General features: G+C 33.8%; 1 protein-coding gene across 1 annotated transcript in view; it reads left to right on the forward strand.

Moving 5' to 3' along the window:
- Positions 1-17,609, forward strand: part of SH3KBP1 (SH3 domain containing kinase binding protein 1) — a 445,745-nt gene that overhangs the window by 233,020 nt on the left and 195,116 nt on the right. The window contains 3 exon segments of the mRNA XM_074300969.1: positions 673-802; positions 1,270-1,326; positions 13,426-13,631. Of these exon segments, the coding sequence (XP_074157070.1) occupies positions 673-802; positions 1,270-1,326; positions 13,426-13,631 (393 nt within the window).

Genomic DNA, 17,609 nt, shown 5'->3' on the forward strand with positions numbered 1-17,609 from the left:
TAATTGGTGGCAAACTTTTGAAAAGTCTATGAATATAAGGTACTCCAGAAAATGAAGTTCCTTTTCAACTCTTATCAAAATAGCTCTCTCTATCAGTAGTAACAGCTTATGTCACTTGACAGTTACAATGATAATTATCAATATAATTTTCCCCTGTATCCAAAAATACTTTTTCCATTATTATTATTCCTAATTACAAAATTATTTTCACCTTCTAATTACAAAACTATTTCTTTATAATTACAAAACAAAGGGATGTTGTACCTTAAATCCACTATCATCTTCTAATACCTGATCAATAAGATGAAATAATAAGAAAGTTGGAATTTAAATTTGCCCAACTTGGATGAATAGGCTTCCATCGTAAGTTTGATTTTAAAATGTCGTTCAGTGATGAAGCTTGGTGTAATGGCATGTTCTGCTCAAAAAAGCTTTGATTTAGGAGAAAATTAAGTGAATTCACAATTGTGCATTGTATTTTCATTGATATTGTGCATTACTTAAAGTGTCAATCTCATTCATTTTAGTTCAGTCTTTTGGGGGGAAATTAAAAATTAGACACAAGCCTTTCTTTTCTCTGTAAGGCCTGTAGTGTATATCATACAGAGTAAAAATAAAATGAAAATTACTCAATTTAAATGCATATTTGTTTTTTGTCTTTTTCTTGTGCAGGTGGAGGAAGGATGGTGGGAAGGCGTTCTCAATGGAAAAACTGGCATGTTTCCTTCCAATTTTATCAAGGAGTTGTCTGGAGAATCAGATGATCTGGGAATTGCCCAAGAGGAGCAGCTTATAAAGCCAAGTAAGGAAGCTAACCCAATCGAGTTGGCTACAGGCTGTTCTTTTCCAACCCTATTTGTTCTTCCTGGTGCTAAAGTGATAAATTCAAAATCTCAATGACTTTTTTCATTTTTTGCTTCTGTTGCTCACTATGTTTTTAATATCTCAGATGTGTGGCATTTAGCCATGAATCTTGTGAATCTCTGATTTCCCCTTAGATGTATGATTGCTTTTCTTTTTGGAATTGACACACCAATAATGTTTGATTCCCTTTTACCTCTCCTTAATATTGTAAAAGTAAATGAAATAGAATGTAATAATATCTTGTAACTCTTGGAAATAATTGGTGGCAAACTTTTGAAAAATCTATGAATATAAGGTATCCTGTATGTACCCTTCTTAAGTATCATATAATTGAGGTTGCCAGGCCAGTGGTATATATTCTCAACTGAAACTGTGAGAACGAACTATAGATCTTTCTCTCTCCAGGGGCTGAGTTTGTTGCTACATCAACTCTGCTGCCCATGGCGGTTCATGGAGCAAAAGGTCAGGACCGGGAATCTATGTCCTTCCCCAGCCACTAACCCCGCTCCTTATGTGTTTTTTCCTTTTCTTTCTTTTTTCTTTTTCTATTTCTTTTTCACTTTCTCTGTCTCTGTCTCTCTTTCTCTATCTCTTGTTGCTTGTCTTGAGCAAAGATTATGATTGTAAATGTTGTGAAGGGTTTATTGAGTGTATTGTAGTTTCAGAGAGCTTCTTAGTATAGGGGAATTTTCTTTGGATAGAGAAGGATATCTCAGTCGTACTGAGTGAATTCTTCTCTATTTTCAGGCTGAAGAAAATTTCCCCAAATAGTTTCCTAATTTTTAATTACCATGAGCTTTTAAGAAGTTTAACTGTTAACATCATATAGTAGATAATACAAGTCACTACATCTTTTAATCTCAGTGGTTTACTGTGTACTGGTTTATCAGGACAGATTTGCTGCCTTGATAAATCTGTGTTATGCATTCTGCCTGCTTTTGTGAATGACTTTATGATTCTGTTGTTTATTTACTGAAAGGAGTTAGAAAAAATGTTGACAAATCTACCTTTTTATCTTAGTTATTCCAGGGCCCAGATATTTGTGACATGATACTTTATATAAAGCTTATGTATATTTTTGAGTAGACAGTTCAAGTATTTTTTTCATTTTATGGATGAAGGAACTGAAATCCAGAGAGCCCAAAGTCCTAAAATTATTAGGTCCCCTGACTGAAGGTCTATCACTTTCCTCTCTATACCATATCACCCAAAGAAATTCCCACCATGCTTCTGTAAAAGGGCTGGATTTGGAGTCTCAGAGGTATAGGATTCAAATTCTGACCCTATCTCATATTACTTCTAGGGAAGTACCGTGAGGGAAGGCATTAAATCCTGTCTCTGTACCCTGATTCCCTTTTTTGAAGGACAGGAGAGAGACTACCAATCTTGAAATATTTGGTTGCAGTAGTTGTGATAGATTACCTCTTGGTTCTTGCTTTCTCTAGATAGACTAATTCACTCTGACTAGATAATACAGTGTTCTAAAAAGGGAGACTATTTTCCCATGATTCTTGTGGAATTCTGATAAGGCTTTGGTAACCTTCCTAACCTTTATATTTAGAGGCTTAAGAGGAGGTAGAAGAAATGCATTTTAAAAATCACCCTGGGCTACTACTGTTGCCTGTTAAATTGAAATTCTGTCCTTCGCTGCCCTGACAGGTATCTGTTTTTCAATAACAGTTGCTACTCTAACTTGGCTTTTAGTCAAGTTACATACATTGAAATATATGTAAATGAGTGTGATGATAGGCAGAAGTTAAATATAGTTGTCTGTGCTCATTTGAGTGGAAATCTTTGCTTTTAGCCTTTTCTCCCCTTCCCTAATATGTATGGATTTGCTGCTTTGACTGTGCCCTGAAGATCAAAGGGGTCAAATGTGGCTAATGCATCAGAATGCCTTGAGTTTTTCTCTTTGGAATGGACAAAAATGTTGTAATTTAAAGTCTTTGTCCTAGCCTAGTCCACTTCTTATTGCTTAATTTAACAGTTAATTTTCATAGGGGCTTAAATTATATAGGCCCATTTAGGGGCACATAAATCTCCTAATGTTTGACTCTAATTTAGTGTCACTGTACAGGGTTTACTAATTGTTGGGATGATTTATAGAAATATATAAAATCTTTTTACAGTTATAGTTAAAATATGAAAGGCCCACATATAGATTGTGTAAAGAGAACTCTACAAAAAACTATAAAAGCAAAACAAAACTATATATTCTTAGTCATAATTAGAATTGAAAGAGACCATATGGATTTTCTTTAAATTTTTATTTTATAGTGATAGAAGAAACTGAGAAGCAGAAATATAAAATGGCCTATTCTAAATCACAAAATTGTCAGTTTTTCTGATTCCCCATTTAAGTGTTCATTCCATTGGACTATGTTACTTTTCAAACATGATGGCCTTTAACATTTCTAACAATTCTAACATTTCCTGAATCTGAAATAAAAATCTCATCAGAAATGTAACTGTACTAAAGTTGGTAGAAAATGTTTATTGGATATTGCCTAAAAAAACCAAACAAAAACCCAACCTGTTTTCTCTTTATTGTAATAGAACTTGCTAAACTCAAATTTACTCATTCCATTTTTAGGAAAAAACATCGGTACAGAAAAAAAGAGCTAAGTATGGCGTCTAGATGAGCTGGATTTGATACTTATTAATTTTGACATTCCTCAAATATTAAATCTCTTTGAATCTTAGTTTCTTTATCTCTAAAATGAGATACTTGGATTAGATAGCTGCTAAGGTCTCTTCTAGTCTTAGATCTAGGATTGAATAAATTGGAGATCTGTGATTATCTACACAAAGAAATTTTTTGATTCACAAAAAATTTTACCTCAAACATTCTTATGCCAGCTCTTATTTTTCTTGCCAAAATCAGTGTGAAATATGAATTAGAGTAGTGAATAGAAGTAATGCTGTAAGTTATTATTTTCATGTTTAATTCAAAATGTGATAACTGAATCCTAAATTTAATTATATTAAGTTCTCTCCTAGAACTTAGTTTTTTTTTTTAAACCTTGTGAGATTTTGAAGGACTCTTAGGTCCTGTATTTGTCAGTGCAGTTGATTTAAGTCATTTATGTAAAAAATGATAGAGCTCAACATCTCAAGAATGGAGGAGATTATTGGTTGTTGTCCTGATAAAACTTGTGAAACTTAAGAGAGTGATCTCTGGATTAGGAGATCTATGGAAGTCTATCTCCAGACAATAATAATGATGATCACTTATTTGCATAGAGCTCTGAGCTTTTCAAAGTAATGACACATTTATTTATCTGGGTCAGCCATATGAGAGAGATTCAGAATTCTCCATATTGAGTCTAAGGGCCTCCTTGTAGTCACCTGGTGATTCAACTAATTTCAACAAATAACATTCACTGAATCAGGTGGAAGACAGAAATTAAGTGACATGATAATTTGTGACCTAATGGAACTCTTGTGTAAGAGAATCTAAGATTCCTACTATCCTCCCTGGAATTTTTGATTCAAGTGGCTTCTTGAAATATACCTTAGGGTGGTGGATATCAAGTGACAACATTTGTGGGGCACCTATTCTTAGTTCTAGTTAATTCAGCAATTTAGTTCAACAAGCACTTTTTAGATATTTGCTGTATTTAAGACACTGTACCAGTCTCCAGGATTACAGGCAAAGTAAAGAACCTTTCCTGTCCTCAAGAAGTTTACATTGTATGTGGTGATTGTTTTGGCCAACAACTAATAGTCTTATGTCTTTGGGGACTCTGAGGAAGTCAGTGACATTCTTGCGTTAGCCTGATGTTCTCCTGAATGGTGTTTTGCAAGGGGGTAACTGCATTAACAAAGGCCCAAGACCTATGTCCTTGTTCTGTGAGCTTCTACAATTTGTTTTACTCCCACTGACTGTGGTACATGGAGAAGTCAAGTAGACCTCTAGGCTACAGGATTCCATTGCCAGGATTATTGAGAGAGAAAGGTTCAAAGGCTGGAAAAGCAAAGTGGCCAACTTATGTGGTTTAAGGCTTCATATTAGGGAAAAACTAAGAAGCAAAATGTGGAAATGATTGTAGGAATGTTTAGGAATTTACTTTATCTAGTTTTTGTGGGCAGAGGTGTCAAGAAGCCATGGCTTTGCATGCAAAGAAGCAATGTTTTTATCTGTGAGTGGCAGGTATGAGTTGAGCGTGCTTTGTTCACTTTTTCTTGGCCCTGATTTGTTTTCACACATGTAGAAGAGATTGGAACATCAGTGGAATAGCTTAGATTTTTGTTCAGGGTGAAGAAATAGTTTTTCTCAGTCTTGATAAATGGTATTTAGGTCTAAAGAATCTGGACATCCTTTTCCATTGAAGCTGAGGAAATTTATAACTGTATCATGGAGCTATAGTCAGTTCTTTGCAGCATATGCAACACTTTAAATTTCAGCTTACCCTTTCTTTTATATTTTCAAAGTAATTAAAATCACAGATCTTGTTTAATTAAGTAAGATTTTCAAAGAAATTTGTTTTAAACAAGTCACTATGTAAAAATATTTGTGGGGGAAAAGTAAATTGAAGACTGAGTTGTAATGTTTTATTTGTTCAAATACATACATATACTACCTATGTACACACACACATATATATATATACATATACATACATATACATATACATACATATATATATATATACACACATATATATATATACACACACATGAACACACAGAGACACAAATAAGTGTATTATACATGTATTAAATACATATAAAACACATGGATTGTTTGACTCAAAAGCAGCATGAATGCTAAGCCCATGGCTGGAATTCTAAATGATTTCCGCCACTTTCCTGGGTGACCTTGGGCAAATAGACCTCAATCTCCTCATCTGAAAATGAAGGGACTTGCACTGGACAATCTCTGATGTGCTTTGCAGTTGTAGATCTATAATCCTATAATTTGTGTTTGTGTTTTGGCTCCGCCCTGAGTCTATTGGTAGGTAAGGTTTAGCATTGAGGAAAGGCTCTACATGTTCAGATCAGGAACTGATCAATTTATGGTTTTAAAGGGAGCACCTTGACTGAGAGACACAACTCATGTGCTGAATCACATTTGCTCTCCCAGAAGAATTAATTTTGTGGAGAGATACTGATCCTTTGCAATCTCCACCTCTGTTATATCTCTCTACCTTAAAGGCTATTTAGTGTATTCCCTTCTTCTCCTCCCATTTTACGGATGAGCAAACTGAGTCCTAGGAAGGTTAAATAAATTTGCCATATCTAATAAGGATTTGAAAGATTTTGAGACAAAATATAACCCAGAACCCCCGATTATGGAGCTATTGCTGAATAGTTTTTAAGTAGACAGTCTCACTATTTCATTGGTCATACAGTTTTTTAGAGCTAGTAAAAATCTCTGAGGTCTGAACTCTTTAATTTACAGGTAAAGATCCTGAAAAGTTTAAATAACTTGAGAATTAATGTCAAGCCAGGGAGTAGAACTGCTGCCAAGTAATTCCTCGCTCAATATTATTCCATCCAGGAACTGACTACTTAAATCATTTCGTCTGTATATCTTATATTGGTCAGTCATACCTTATTTAATGAGAAACAATTAAATGAATAGTAATTTCTAATTATATTTTTCCTCACTGTCTCTCCCATGCCCCTGACTTTGTATCTGAGAATTACTTAGAATTGCATGAATAATAAGCTTTATTTGGAGAGAGTGAGCAAATAAATATTACTAAATTAGTGATGCAGCCTTACTGATTACTGTTACATTCTGCTCCTGTTTGTTCCTACGCTTTTTGGGTATTATCAATTATTGAGCATTTAACAAGCATAAGTATTAATGACTGTGACTTCAATTTTAAATAAGTTTCCTAACAAGCAAGAATTTTGTTTATTTTAGGCCCAGCTTAATTATTTTCAGATCTTAGGTCTGTGATTATTTGTGAGACTAAGTGCTGAAAAGAGAAGATTTTAAAATTATGAAAAATACCTCAAAGCATGTGAGGGTAATCTTTAATAAAATGATCAATCTTTTGTTTTATGAGTAGGAAGAAACTTAATTGGCTAATGAATGAGACTGTTATCCTTGAGCTCTGCCTTCCAGCAGAAATTAAAATTGAGTTTTTAAAACTTCTAATCATCCTTGAAGTGCTTCAGATAATTGCTTGATATTATGTGTTGTGATATGTATATAAATGCATGACCATAGATCATCATATTATTAGAATAATTAGTAAATTCATTAAAACTATCCATAGTTTTGTCAAAGCTAATCACCTCTATTAAGTGGGATATAATCATTTAAATCATTGTCATAAACAAATGATTGTATTTGAATTTGCAGTTATTTTGAATTTCATAAACCATATATATACACAAATACATACATACATACATAAATACATACATATGTCTTTGCTAATCTGATAAAAAATTGACCTTCATAAAAAATTATGGGCATAACCTTTATGAGCTTGCTGATTACTTTTCTTTGTTGGTTGATCTTCAGTCAAAATAATATATATAGACAAACATATACACATATACATATAATTCATAAATTTATAAAATAAGCATTTTTATTTGGCTCATGTCCCAAACAACCTTTCTGCAGATAAATAAATAGGCTTTCTGAAGGTCAAAACTCTCTTTAGTCTGGGATCTTTTGAATTACTTAGGACTTATTCAAAATCAATAGGACTCCTGTTGTGAAGTAAGCTAAGCAGAATAAATATACCATTTTCTAGATGGAAACTAGTTTCTAAGGCTTTTTCTGCTTTTAAGGTCTTCAGAAAAAGCCTGTCAATCTCCTATTCCACCTGACTCAGCCCAGGGATGAAATCTACACATCAATTTGGTCTAGAGTGCCAGAGATTTATATAGGCTTACAGGAGGGGTGGGGGTACCTTGGGCAGTACAGGTGCTACACACCTGGGGACTGTAGCATTGATAATACTTCTGGAGGGGCTGATTTTCAACAGGTAGCTTCTGGGATTCCTTCTAACTCTGATTAGAGAAGAAGTTAGCACTGATTTGTCTGAGACAGAGCCTGACAGGGCCAGAGGGAAAGGTTTTCCCATATTCATGACTGTATTTTTTACACAGTAGTGAGTCTTAAAGCAGAGCAACAAGTGAGATCTAAGAGGTATAGATGAAGTTAGTTAAGGATTAAAACCATAAGGATACCAGCCTTCATATTGTAAATGATTCTTCAATGGAAGCATGCCTTTGTGCACATTGTTATTATTATTATTATTTTACAAAGATGTGTGATATCCATTCTGACATTTTAATTTGATACAGCAAAAGAACACTTTTGATAATTTATTAATACATTTTAATTATTGCTTATTATTTAAATTTATTTTTCATCAGATCATTTCATCATTGGATGAAATTGGATCTCTGAAACAGTGTATACTAAACAAAATCAGAAGAATGTACTCAATATACTTATTCAGCAATCCACAGGCACTTGGTGTTTTAAAATTGCTATTGTTTTTAACTATTTGTTCAATCATATGGTACTTATAGCTTCTACCCGTAGTCCCAAAACCTATTCAAGTTAAATTTTATGTCCTTGTAGTTAGACAGAAGTTGACTTTATACACAGTTAAAAAATCTTAATTTCCCAGAGTGCTCAAGTAATGTTCTGGTTAACTCACTGTTAAGCAGAAAACTCCTTTACTTGAAAAAAAAAATCAAAACAGGCTAACTTATTAGTGTATTTCTCCCTTCCTTTCTAAATAGGATGTACTAAAGACTATGATTCAGATTTTTACAGTATTTCTGAGTCACTGCGATGAGTTTTCTGTGTACCAAAATGTAATGTGGATGGCATAAGATATCAAGGCTGAATTTACTCCAATATATACATATCTTATAGGAAACCAAACAAAAAACTGTGAATTCTACATTGGTGCAAGGTTGTAATATTTTCTTGTAATTTAAAAAAAAATTAAATTTAGTAAATAAATTTAATTTGATTTAAAAATTTAGAAAAAAGAAAAGCTTATAAGCTTTTCTTGCAATTAATCTAAAAGTGGAGGGCAAGAAAAGAAATGGAGGTTCTGATTAGTTGGATTCTCATTAATAAGATTTTACTGTATTAATTATGTTAAATGTTGACAGTAACTTTCTTATTCTTGTAGCTACACATCTGTATTTGTTGTCTTATTAACAGAAAAAAAGACTAATTCCATTGGGCATTTTTATCGTAGGTTCTTTTGACTTACTGTATAGTCATGTTTCTTTTTTTTTTTGTATAACTATTTTAATCATTTTTCTGTGAAAAGCTCTTACAGTACTGGTCGTTGAAGGAAAGTTCAGTTAAAGATTCTTCCTCTCCCTTCTTTTTACCATCATTTGCTCCCCCTCTCCCTTTTTTTCCTTTTTTTCCTCCTCCCTTCTCTTCTCTCATTCACTGTCAGGAAAGACTGCCTTTGAAGGGACAATTCTGTACAGAGTGGCTCCGGGAAAGATTGACAGCTACAGACGCTATAACAGTGAGTGAACTGAAACTGTCGAGAGACAGTTTTAAAGATAAGATCCTGGTACTTGTGATTTTGATCTAGCTGCGCTTTCCCTACACGCTGATGCTTATGTGGAATGTGTCTGCTTGGACTTCTCATCCCAGACCCTGCTCTTCTTTTGGCTGAAATGTGCAGAAAAGGAATGTTCTTTTCCCCATCAGCTTTCCTCTTTGTTCTATTTGCTCTCTTCCCTTAAAGTATATGTAACGTGTGCATGAACAGTGTATAGAGAAGGAAAAAGAAGTCTGTATACCAAGGGGAAGCCTACCATCGTCCCAGAGTCTGTCTCTTGTGGGCTATCTCAGGTACTATAGAAGAAATAAATATTGATACTGTACTTTGCATTGATGGCACCTGCCTGCTAAAAATACTTTTTATTGATTTGTCATTTTTCTAATCCTAGGATTGTTCTGCATGTCCAAACTGACAGAATCCGCTCATGCCCTCCAATATGTCTCTCTGATATATGACATTTTAAAAGTCACACCTTAGGATTCTTGAATGTAGAAAATTTTATAGTGTTTAAGCATAGTTGATTTTACCTCATAAAACAAGAAAATAATCTCTTAACCTTTCCAGCACACCCCTCCAGAGAATCATTCCTCTGAAACTGCTGAATCCCTTTTTGACCCTTCCCCTTAATAGCCCTCCTCAAAGGTGATCTGAAATAATCAATGAGCTTTCCTTTCTCTGTTTTTCCCATAATCCCTTCTGGGGAAGGGAGCAGCTAATAATTTTAACTCAATATGAGGTATTTCTTATTTTATATCTGGTTACCACCCCAATTTTTCCAGTTGTATTTTTTGTTCTTGGCCTTTTACATAATTTTCTAAAAGAAAAGGATTAAGGCCTGAAAGAAAGCGAGTCGAAATGATTTTACTTCCTAAACAGTTTAAGTATTAATAAATGTTCCTTCCTTTGGATGTCTGGACAGGATTTTGGACTTCAGAAATATTCATTTCTTGGTTATTTTCAGTTAAAGGAAGTTTTAGTACACTTCTATGGTATCTTGCCAAAGATATCACTAAATGGTGATATTGCCTTTATGGAATGTCTCTTGAGAATCATCTACTGTGGTTTGGAATTATTTTTTAAAAAAGTATTTCTGAATAGAAAGCTGCCACTGGAGCCAAGAGGACCTGACTTCAAATTCTACCTAGGGATGCTTAACTAATTTACTTCCATTTCCTCAACTGTGAAATGCAAATAATAGTACCCACTCCCCAGGGTTGTTGTGAGGATCAAATGAGATAATAGTTAATGTTGTGCCTGACACATAGTTAAGCACTGTATAAATATAAGTTACTGTGATTATTACAAATTTAATATGAAGGTACATTATGTGCCTTACTTGGCCACTAATCTACTTATGGCATACATAATTCTTTAGTGGACATGAGTCTAACTTTTGATTTTGTGTGAAGTCTTGCCTTGAAATTTTATATACATTAATATACATTAAGGAAATTGCTACATGATTCATAGAAATAATAAGCTTTAAACCATTCTGAAATAACATCAGTGAAGATCTTTATTACAAATATTATAAATTGAACAAATGAGAAGAACTTGTAAGGTTTTTATTGATTTTTTTTTTGCAATGAAAAAAATTACTCTTTTTGTAAATTCTGACAAATAAGATATATAGGTATGATCATTAACATCAACTGCCACTCAAAAAGGAGTTAGAAATATTTGACTGATTAATGTGAACAGTTAAAAGTAGAATATTTAAAAATAGTCAAGCAGATTCCAATAGCTTATGGGAGCAGGGAATTCTTGAAGGCTGAAGTCTTGGGAAGCAAACCCCAAGAGATTCTATCTACCATGTTAAAAAAAAAAAAAAAAAAAAAAACTCTGAGTAGAACTCTGGCAATAAACATTCACCCTAATTGTGTTTGGAGAATTGTAGTCAGCAGAAGGTTGACCATTGATTGAGTGATAGATTTTCCTATCTAGTGATATTCATGAAGACTGTCTATACAGGAATGGAGAATCGCCTACTTTGATGAAACTATAGGTCCTTACAATGTGATTCATGTATTTTTCTTAAAGACAAATATAGCTGTAGAGCTAAAACCCAAAAGGTAGAAAGTATGGGATGATAACTTTAGTAAACCCATCAGGGAAATTTTATGAATCTTATTTTAATTCCATGAAGAATGGGAAAATACTTCACATTCCTTTAAGGGGACTAGAGCAAGTTATGATCTGTCCTCCACCTTGTCTGGTAAAAACCAACAAGAATAATAATAAAATATTCTAAGAGAATATCCTTCCTTTTTCTTCTCTCCCCAAATACACAGTTTGGGGTATTTTTTATTCCCAAAGAAGAATTTGGGGTCATTAATCTCAAAGAAACAATCCATATTGTAGAAAGTAAATGCATTAAAGGGAAATGACAAAATATTTAGACTCTCAAATTATATCTCTCATAGGAATATTTCTGAAAAAAATATACAAACAAATGAATAGATAGCTATTTTAGGGATTTCTCTCTGTACTTGCAGATGTATGTAGGCTATAAATTATAGAAGATACAAAATGCACTTGGCATATTTTTACTCATCTTGATGTCCACTATCACATATGCTATTCTTTTATAGTAAAAAAAAAAATCTTATTGTAGATTTCTTCCACATAGTAGATATTTGATAAATGTTTATTGTATTGAATTAAACACCAGATTTTTCATGATGGTTCTTCCCTCACCTTTCAGTTCAGCTAGTAAAAGTCATTTGATTGAAAAAAAATGTATTGGAGGAATTTTCTTAAAACTGAATTATAGTGATAATTTTTATACATATTGTTCATTTTCAGTGAACTTTTTCCTTCTTTAGAGCATTTTTACTTTGACTTTTCAAATCTCAGCAATCTTTTTAAATTATGCTTTATATAGTCAAATATTTGGTGTATCATTCTTGTGTAGTTGGAGGATAATCTCTTATTATTGTGGATTATAGTTTGGTGGTTTGACTCCTGATTTACAAATTGACTGCTTGCTGAGTTCATAGCCTTTACCTAAATGTCTACAGATTTGAAGAGTTTTAAGAGAAGATTATAATTCTTTAATTATATATGTAATATATAATTATAATTCTATAATAATATATAACATAATAATAAATATAAGAATATAACATGTGACTTAAATTGTGCTCTTCTAGTAAGAGTAACAAACATGATCTGATTAGCTGGATTTTTAAAACTAATACATTTTGGTTACTAGTTAGACTTTCTTCATGGAGAACTAGATAGACTTCCTCATTGGAGTGACCAGTTTTAAACAAAAATGTTTCAGATTGGTGAAATTCACACTCATGTTTCCTTATTGATGACTTCAGTGTTTTATAACTTTAAATGTGAATAGCAAGCCTATTAGAGATAAGAGAAATGAGAATTATAGGCTTTTGTCCTGTGAAATAGGATTCAGCTTTTTGGGGAAAAGGAAGCAGATAAAAGAAGGGAAAGGATAAAATAATCCTCAGAGGGCGAATCTGGCTTTGGAGAGTAAGAGCTTACTCTCCAGATATGACAAACAATGATCTTATTAGTGAAGGAGGTTAAACTATCTTAATGTCAAGTCTGGTTTAAAACATTCCTCGAGAAACATGTTTGTGTGCAATTCTTCCTCATGAAGCTATCCAAACAGATTTGATTCTTTGGCAGTCATAATTTTGTGTGGTTTCTTTAATTGCCAATTTATTTAAATAGCTTTTAGATTTACAGTTTCCCTTTAGGAAACATTTCTTTGGACTCTAATTGCATAATTGAGTTGATATGAGTCATACAGATTGAAGGTACAGTATGTCAGCACTGTTGGAGAAGTTGGTCCATCCCGCCATGAAATGGATTTGGGTTAGAAGTTCTTTTAATTAAAACAAAACATAGTATTCCCCAAACTCAGTATGCTCAGATTACCATCCCTGATCTAAATTGTTCCATGAAGCACGATCATGTAGCGACCCTCCCAAGTGGCTCCCATGCTGGTTAGGATGTTTATAGTGGCGATGTTCTAAGAGCCCCCCTTTGCCCTTCCCCCTTCTCTTGGCAGGTCTGAGGGAAACTACAGGCTCAGAAAGCGATGGTGGTGACTCGAGTAGTACCAAATCAGAAGGTGCCAATGGGATGGTGGCAGCCGCAGCAATCCAGCCCAAGAAGGTCCGAGGCGTTGGCTTTGGGGATATCTTCAAAGACAAACCCATCAAGCTAAGACCAAGGTCAATAGAAGTAGAAAATGACTTTATACCCGTGGAGAAGGTAAGTAATATAGATTTCTGCCTTATTTGATTGTATTCCAGAGCCTGCCGGAGATACCCTATTTTAAAATATCTGCTCTTTGGGAGTTGATTCACACCCTCACGATGCTGTTGCCCATCTCTAAGCCAGACTTTGCAGGAGAACTTCAGTATTTCTGTCCCACTTGGCTCCCAACTCACATTGTTTTACTCTTTTCAAAAAGTTTATGGTTTTTGGAAGCTTTCTCGGAGCTGTATTGCCAAGGGAAGACAATGTTCTGGTTAAACCTCACTTACGCCTTCTATCCTTCCCTCCCCCCCCCCCCCCCCCCCATACTTTTAACATCAGGAAATAGTTAAACAGAATTTGCTATCATTTTCAAGCTAATTCCCTTTAGGATAACAATCTCCCTGTTTGTAACCTAGACTGCAGACCCTGGGAGCACAGCGGGAGGTGAGGACTACAGGAAGGAATTGTATACTTCTTCCCTGGTAATTTCTAAGTTTGATTACTTAAAATCTGCTGGAAAGAAAGTCTCCCATGAGTACAAATTATTGATATGGTCTGTGATTTGGCCTGAGGATGCTGGCCCATTTTCTTCCCTCTGCGGTGCTACATTGGACAAGAAGTGGCCATGAGTGATGTTGCAGTTGAGTGCTGTGGTTGCCATGACAATGGACCTTGGCTAATAACTCCTGTGTTGCTGTCTGTGACTTTTACTGTGGCACACCTCTAAATGTTATACTTTTCAGCTATTTGGCAACCACTGTGATGTTTTCCAGATAGGAATAAAATAGATCCATTTTCACTGTAGTACTTCAGTGGTTTTAGATCTCAAATTTATATTTTGAGGAAGGGAGGAAGGCTAGCTGACAAAATTTCATGTTGTGGGAATTCATCTGAAGACTTTCTTGTTTATCAATTGAAAAAAAAATGGTTTAACATCTACTAGTGTCATGGAATTTACATTTGCATGTAAGAATAGCTAGTATCTATTACTGGTGCTTTAAGTTTGAAGAGCACTTCACAAACATTATCAGATTTAATACTCACAAAAAACCTGAGAGGTAGATACTATTATCATTTGTAATTCACAAAAGAGGAAATGCTGGAGAACAGAAGTCAGATTTGAAGTCAGGTCCTCCTGTCTTCCCACCTATCACTCTATCTCCTATATCAAGCTGTTGTCTTTTATGGTATTTTATATATTAGAATTAAACTCTTAGAGTGACACTCTTTGGTGGGATGTCCAATCAATGTACATATGTCATTTTTTTAGATGAACATGACAAAAATCAGAATTATCAGAATAAGTTCAGTTTTTCTTTTTCTTTTTTCAGTAGACATCAGAATGAAAAAATCCTGAGGTTAGAGTATCTTGGATTGATATTTTGCTTCTTTTAGTAAACTGTATAGATAGTTATTCATCTGAAAAAGATTTGGAGGTTTGAGTGGACTGAGGATTCAAGATGAATCAACAAAGTGATCCAAAAGACGCTAATATGGACTTAAAAGGATGTTTTAAGGGAACACTTTGTAGGATAATGGAAGTGACATTAATACAGTATCTGAATCAATAAGGACCCATCCAGAGGGTTGGGTTCAATTCTAGGCTTCATACTTTAGTTTATTGCTGACCTGGGGAGATAAGGACCACATTGAAAAAGATTTTGGAGAGCAATCTGGAATTATGCCCAAAGAGTTGTTAAACTGCCTATATGTCCTTTGACCTAGCAATACCGCAACTTGTTTTCTTGTTTTAGCTATGACCTCTTTTTTTTTTTAAGGCCTTCCTCAGTAGGCTACCTGGTACAGTGGAAAGATCACTAGCTCTAGAGACCAGTTATGGATTTGAATTTTTTCCTTCTTGTCATTTACTATAGGTAGCATCTTGAACAAATCATTTAGCTTCCATGGGCCATATTTTTCAACTGTAAAAAGAGTGGGTTGTATTAGATAGTCTTCCAGCTCTAAAGTTGTTTTGAATTTATGAGCCCATGGTTTTATGGGCCCATATTATAGTGAGAAGTACCAGACTTAGATCTCTTTTACCAACTTCCTTCATATTGAGAGTCTAGTGGATAGAATATAATTGTTTTCAGGTTTTATTTACAATTTTCTATATAAATTGCTTTGGTTTTTAATTTAGAATTACTAAGTAGATGAGGTTCTGGGAATTCTTTTTCAATCACTCTGCTGAAGTTCCATTCTGATTTTTTATCTTGCAATGAACATAACAGATTTTAACAAAGTAGAAAATAGGATTTCTTTTGTAAATTGATTTTCTTGTTATTGAAAAACCAATTGCAGAAAAACGACTTGATAAAGATTGTTTTTATCCAAAATATCTATTGTAGTATGTTTGGTTGAAATCTGCATGAGATATATACAGAGATGAGAGACAGAGAAGAATGAGCAAATCATAGATCCAATTTAGTAAGAGACTTGAGTTCATTTAATCTAACTCCTTTTTTACAAATAAGGAGACTGAGGCCTATTTTGTTTGTTTTCTGCCTTGGGAGGGCAGTGACCTCAGGGTTTAGTGTAATACCTGGCATATTGTAAATGTTTAATAACTATTTGCTGACTTACGTGACTTGCTCAAAGTCACATAGCCAATCAATATTTAAATTCAGGTCTGATGATTACAAGATGAATGTTGTTTCTACTGCACTCATAGAATATTCAGACTGATAAAATCATAAACTTTTTGAAGTATGAAGTATCAAGGAAGAGAGTGAGCAGAAAGGTGGCTCTTATGGATATCCCATTCATCTTGGAGGATGAACCTGGTTTAGAAATTCCCCCAGTCTGTCACTTTTGGTAAAGTCTTTAGAAAAGTTTTAATTTTCCTTTGTCATGTTGGGTGACAAAAAAAAAAAATTTAGGAACCAAAAGATGTTTTGAAGTGACCCATGTCCCATTCATTTTATTTATGCCATGAGTGGTGGAATAGATTTTTACAGCCTGAATTTATTTATTTATTTTTGCTAGTTAGTCATTTTAATCGTGTCTGATTTTTTGTGACCCCATTTAGGGTTTTCTTGGCAAAGATACTGAAATACTAAAGTAGTTTGCCATTTCCTTTTCCAACTCATTTTACAGATGAGGAAACTGAGGCAAACAGGGTTAAGTGACTTCTTAGAGTCACACAATTATAAGTGTCTGAACCTGGTGTTCCTGACACTGTATCCTCTGTACCATTTAGATGTTTCTTTAAGCAGTTGTTTTTGTTAATATTTTTTCCTTTTTCCTCAACCCATCTGGGGAGGTGTTTTTTGTATGTGAGATTCTGTCTAAAGCAAGAGACACTGCCTTTGAGAATTATACTCACTGTTTTTATTTTGTAGAACAAAATGAATCATAGTTTGACAGCGTTTATTAAGTTAGTCATAAACATGTCACCTGTAGAGGATGAAATACAGCATTGGTTTCCTTGTAATACTAGTTTGATAACTTGTTATGAAAAATTTAACCCAGATAATCACTCCAAACTGCAAATATTATTTTTCTGTCAAGACTTTGGGGTATCAATATCCACATTTCTGAGCAAGTAGTTAATTTTGTTCAATGATTTACTTATAAAATATGTGTGTTATTGTTTTCTTTATAGTATTTTATTTTTCCAATTACATGTGAGACTAATTTTTAACATTCATTTATTTAATATTTTAAGTTCCAGTTTTTTTCTCTCCCTCTTCCCCCCCCTTTCCAAGACAGCAGACAATCTTATTTACATGTACAGTCATTTTAAACATATTTCCATATCAATCTAAACATATATTTTATTATATAAGTTTTTACAGGTCTTATCTTTAGGGGCTAACTGTAATCAAATAAGATGCATATTAGTGATTATAAAATTTATGTTACATATATTTTTACCATTTTTAACATATATTGGATTACTTGCTGTCTAGGGGAGGGGATAGAGAGGGGAAAATTGGAACACAAGGATTTGCAAGGGTTAATGTTGAAAAATTATCCTTGCTTATCTTT

The sequence above is a fragment of the Sminthopsis crassicaudata genome, chromosome 3, assembly GCF_048593235.1.
Source record: "Sminthopsis crassicaudata isolate SCR6 chromosome 3, ASM4859323v1, whole genome shotgun sequence".
Classification (NCBI taxonomy): Eukaryota; Metazoa; Chordata; class Mammalia; order Dasyuromorphia; family Dasyuridae; genus Sminthopsis; species Sminthopsis crassicaudata.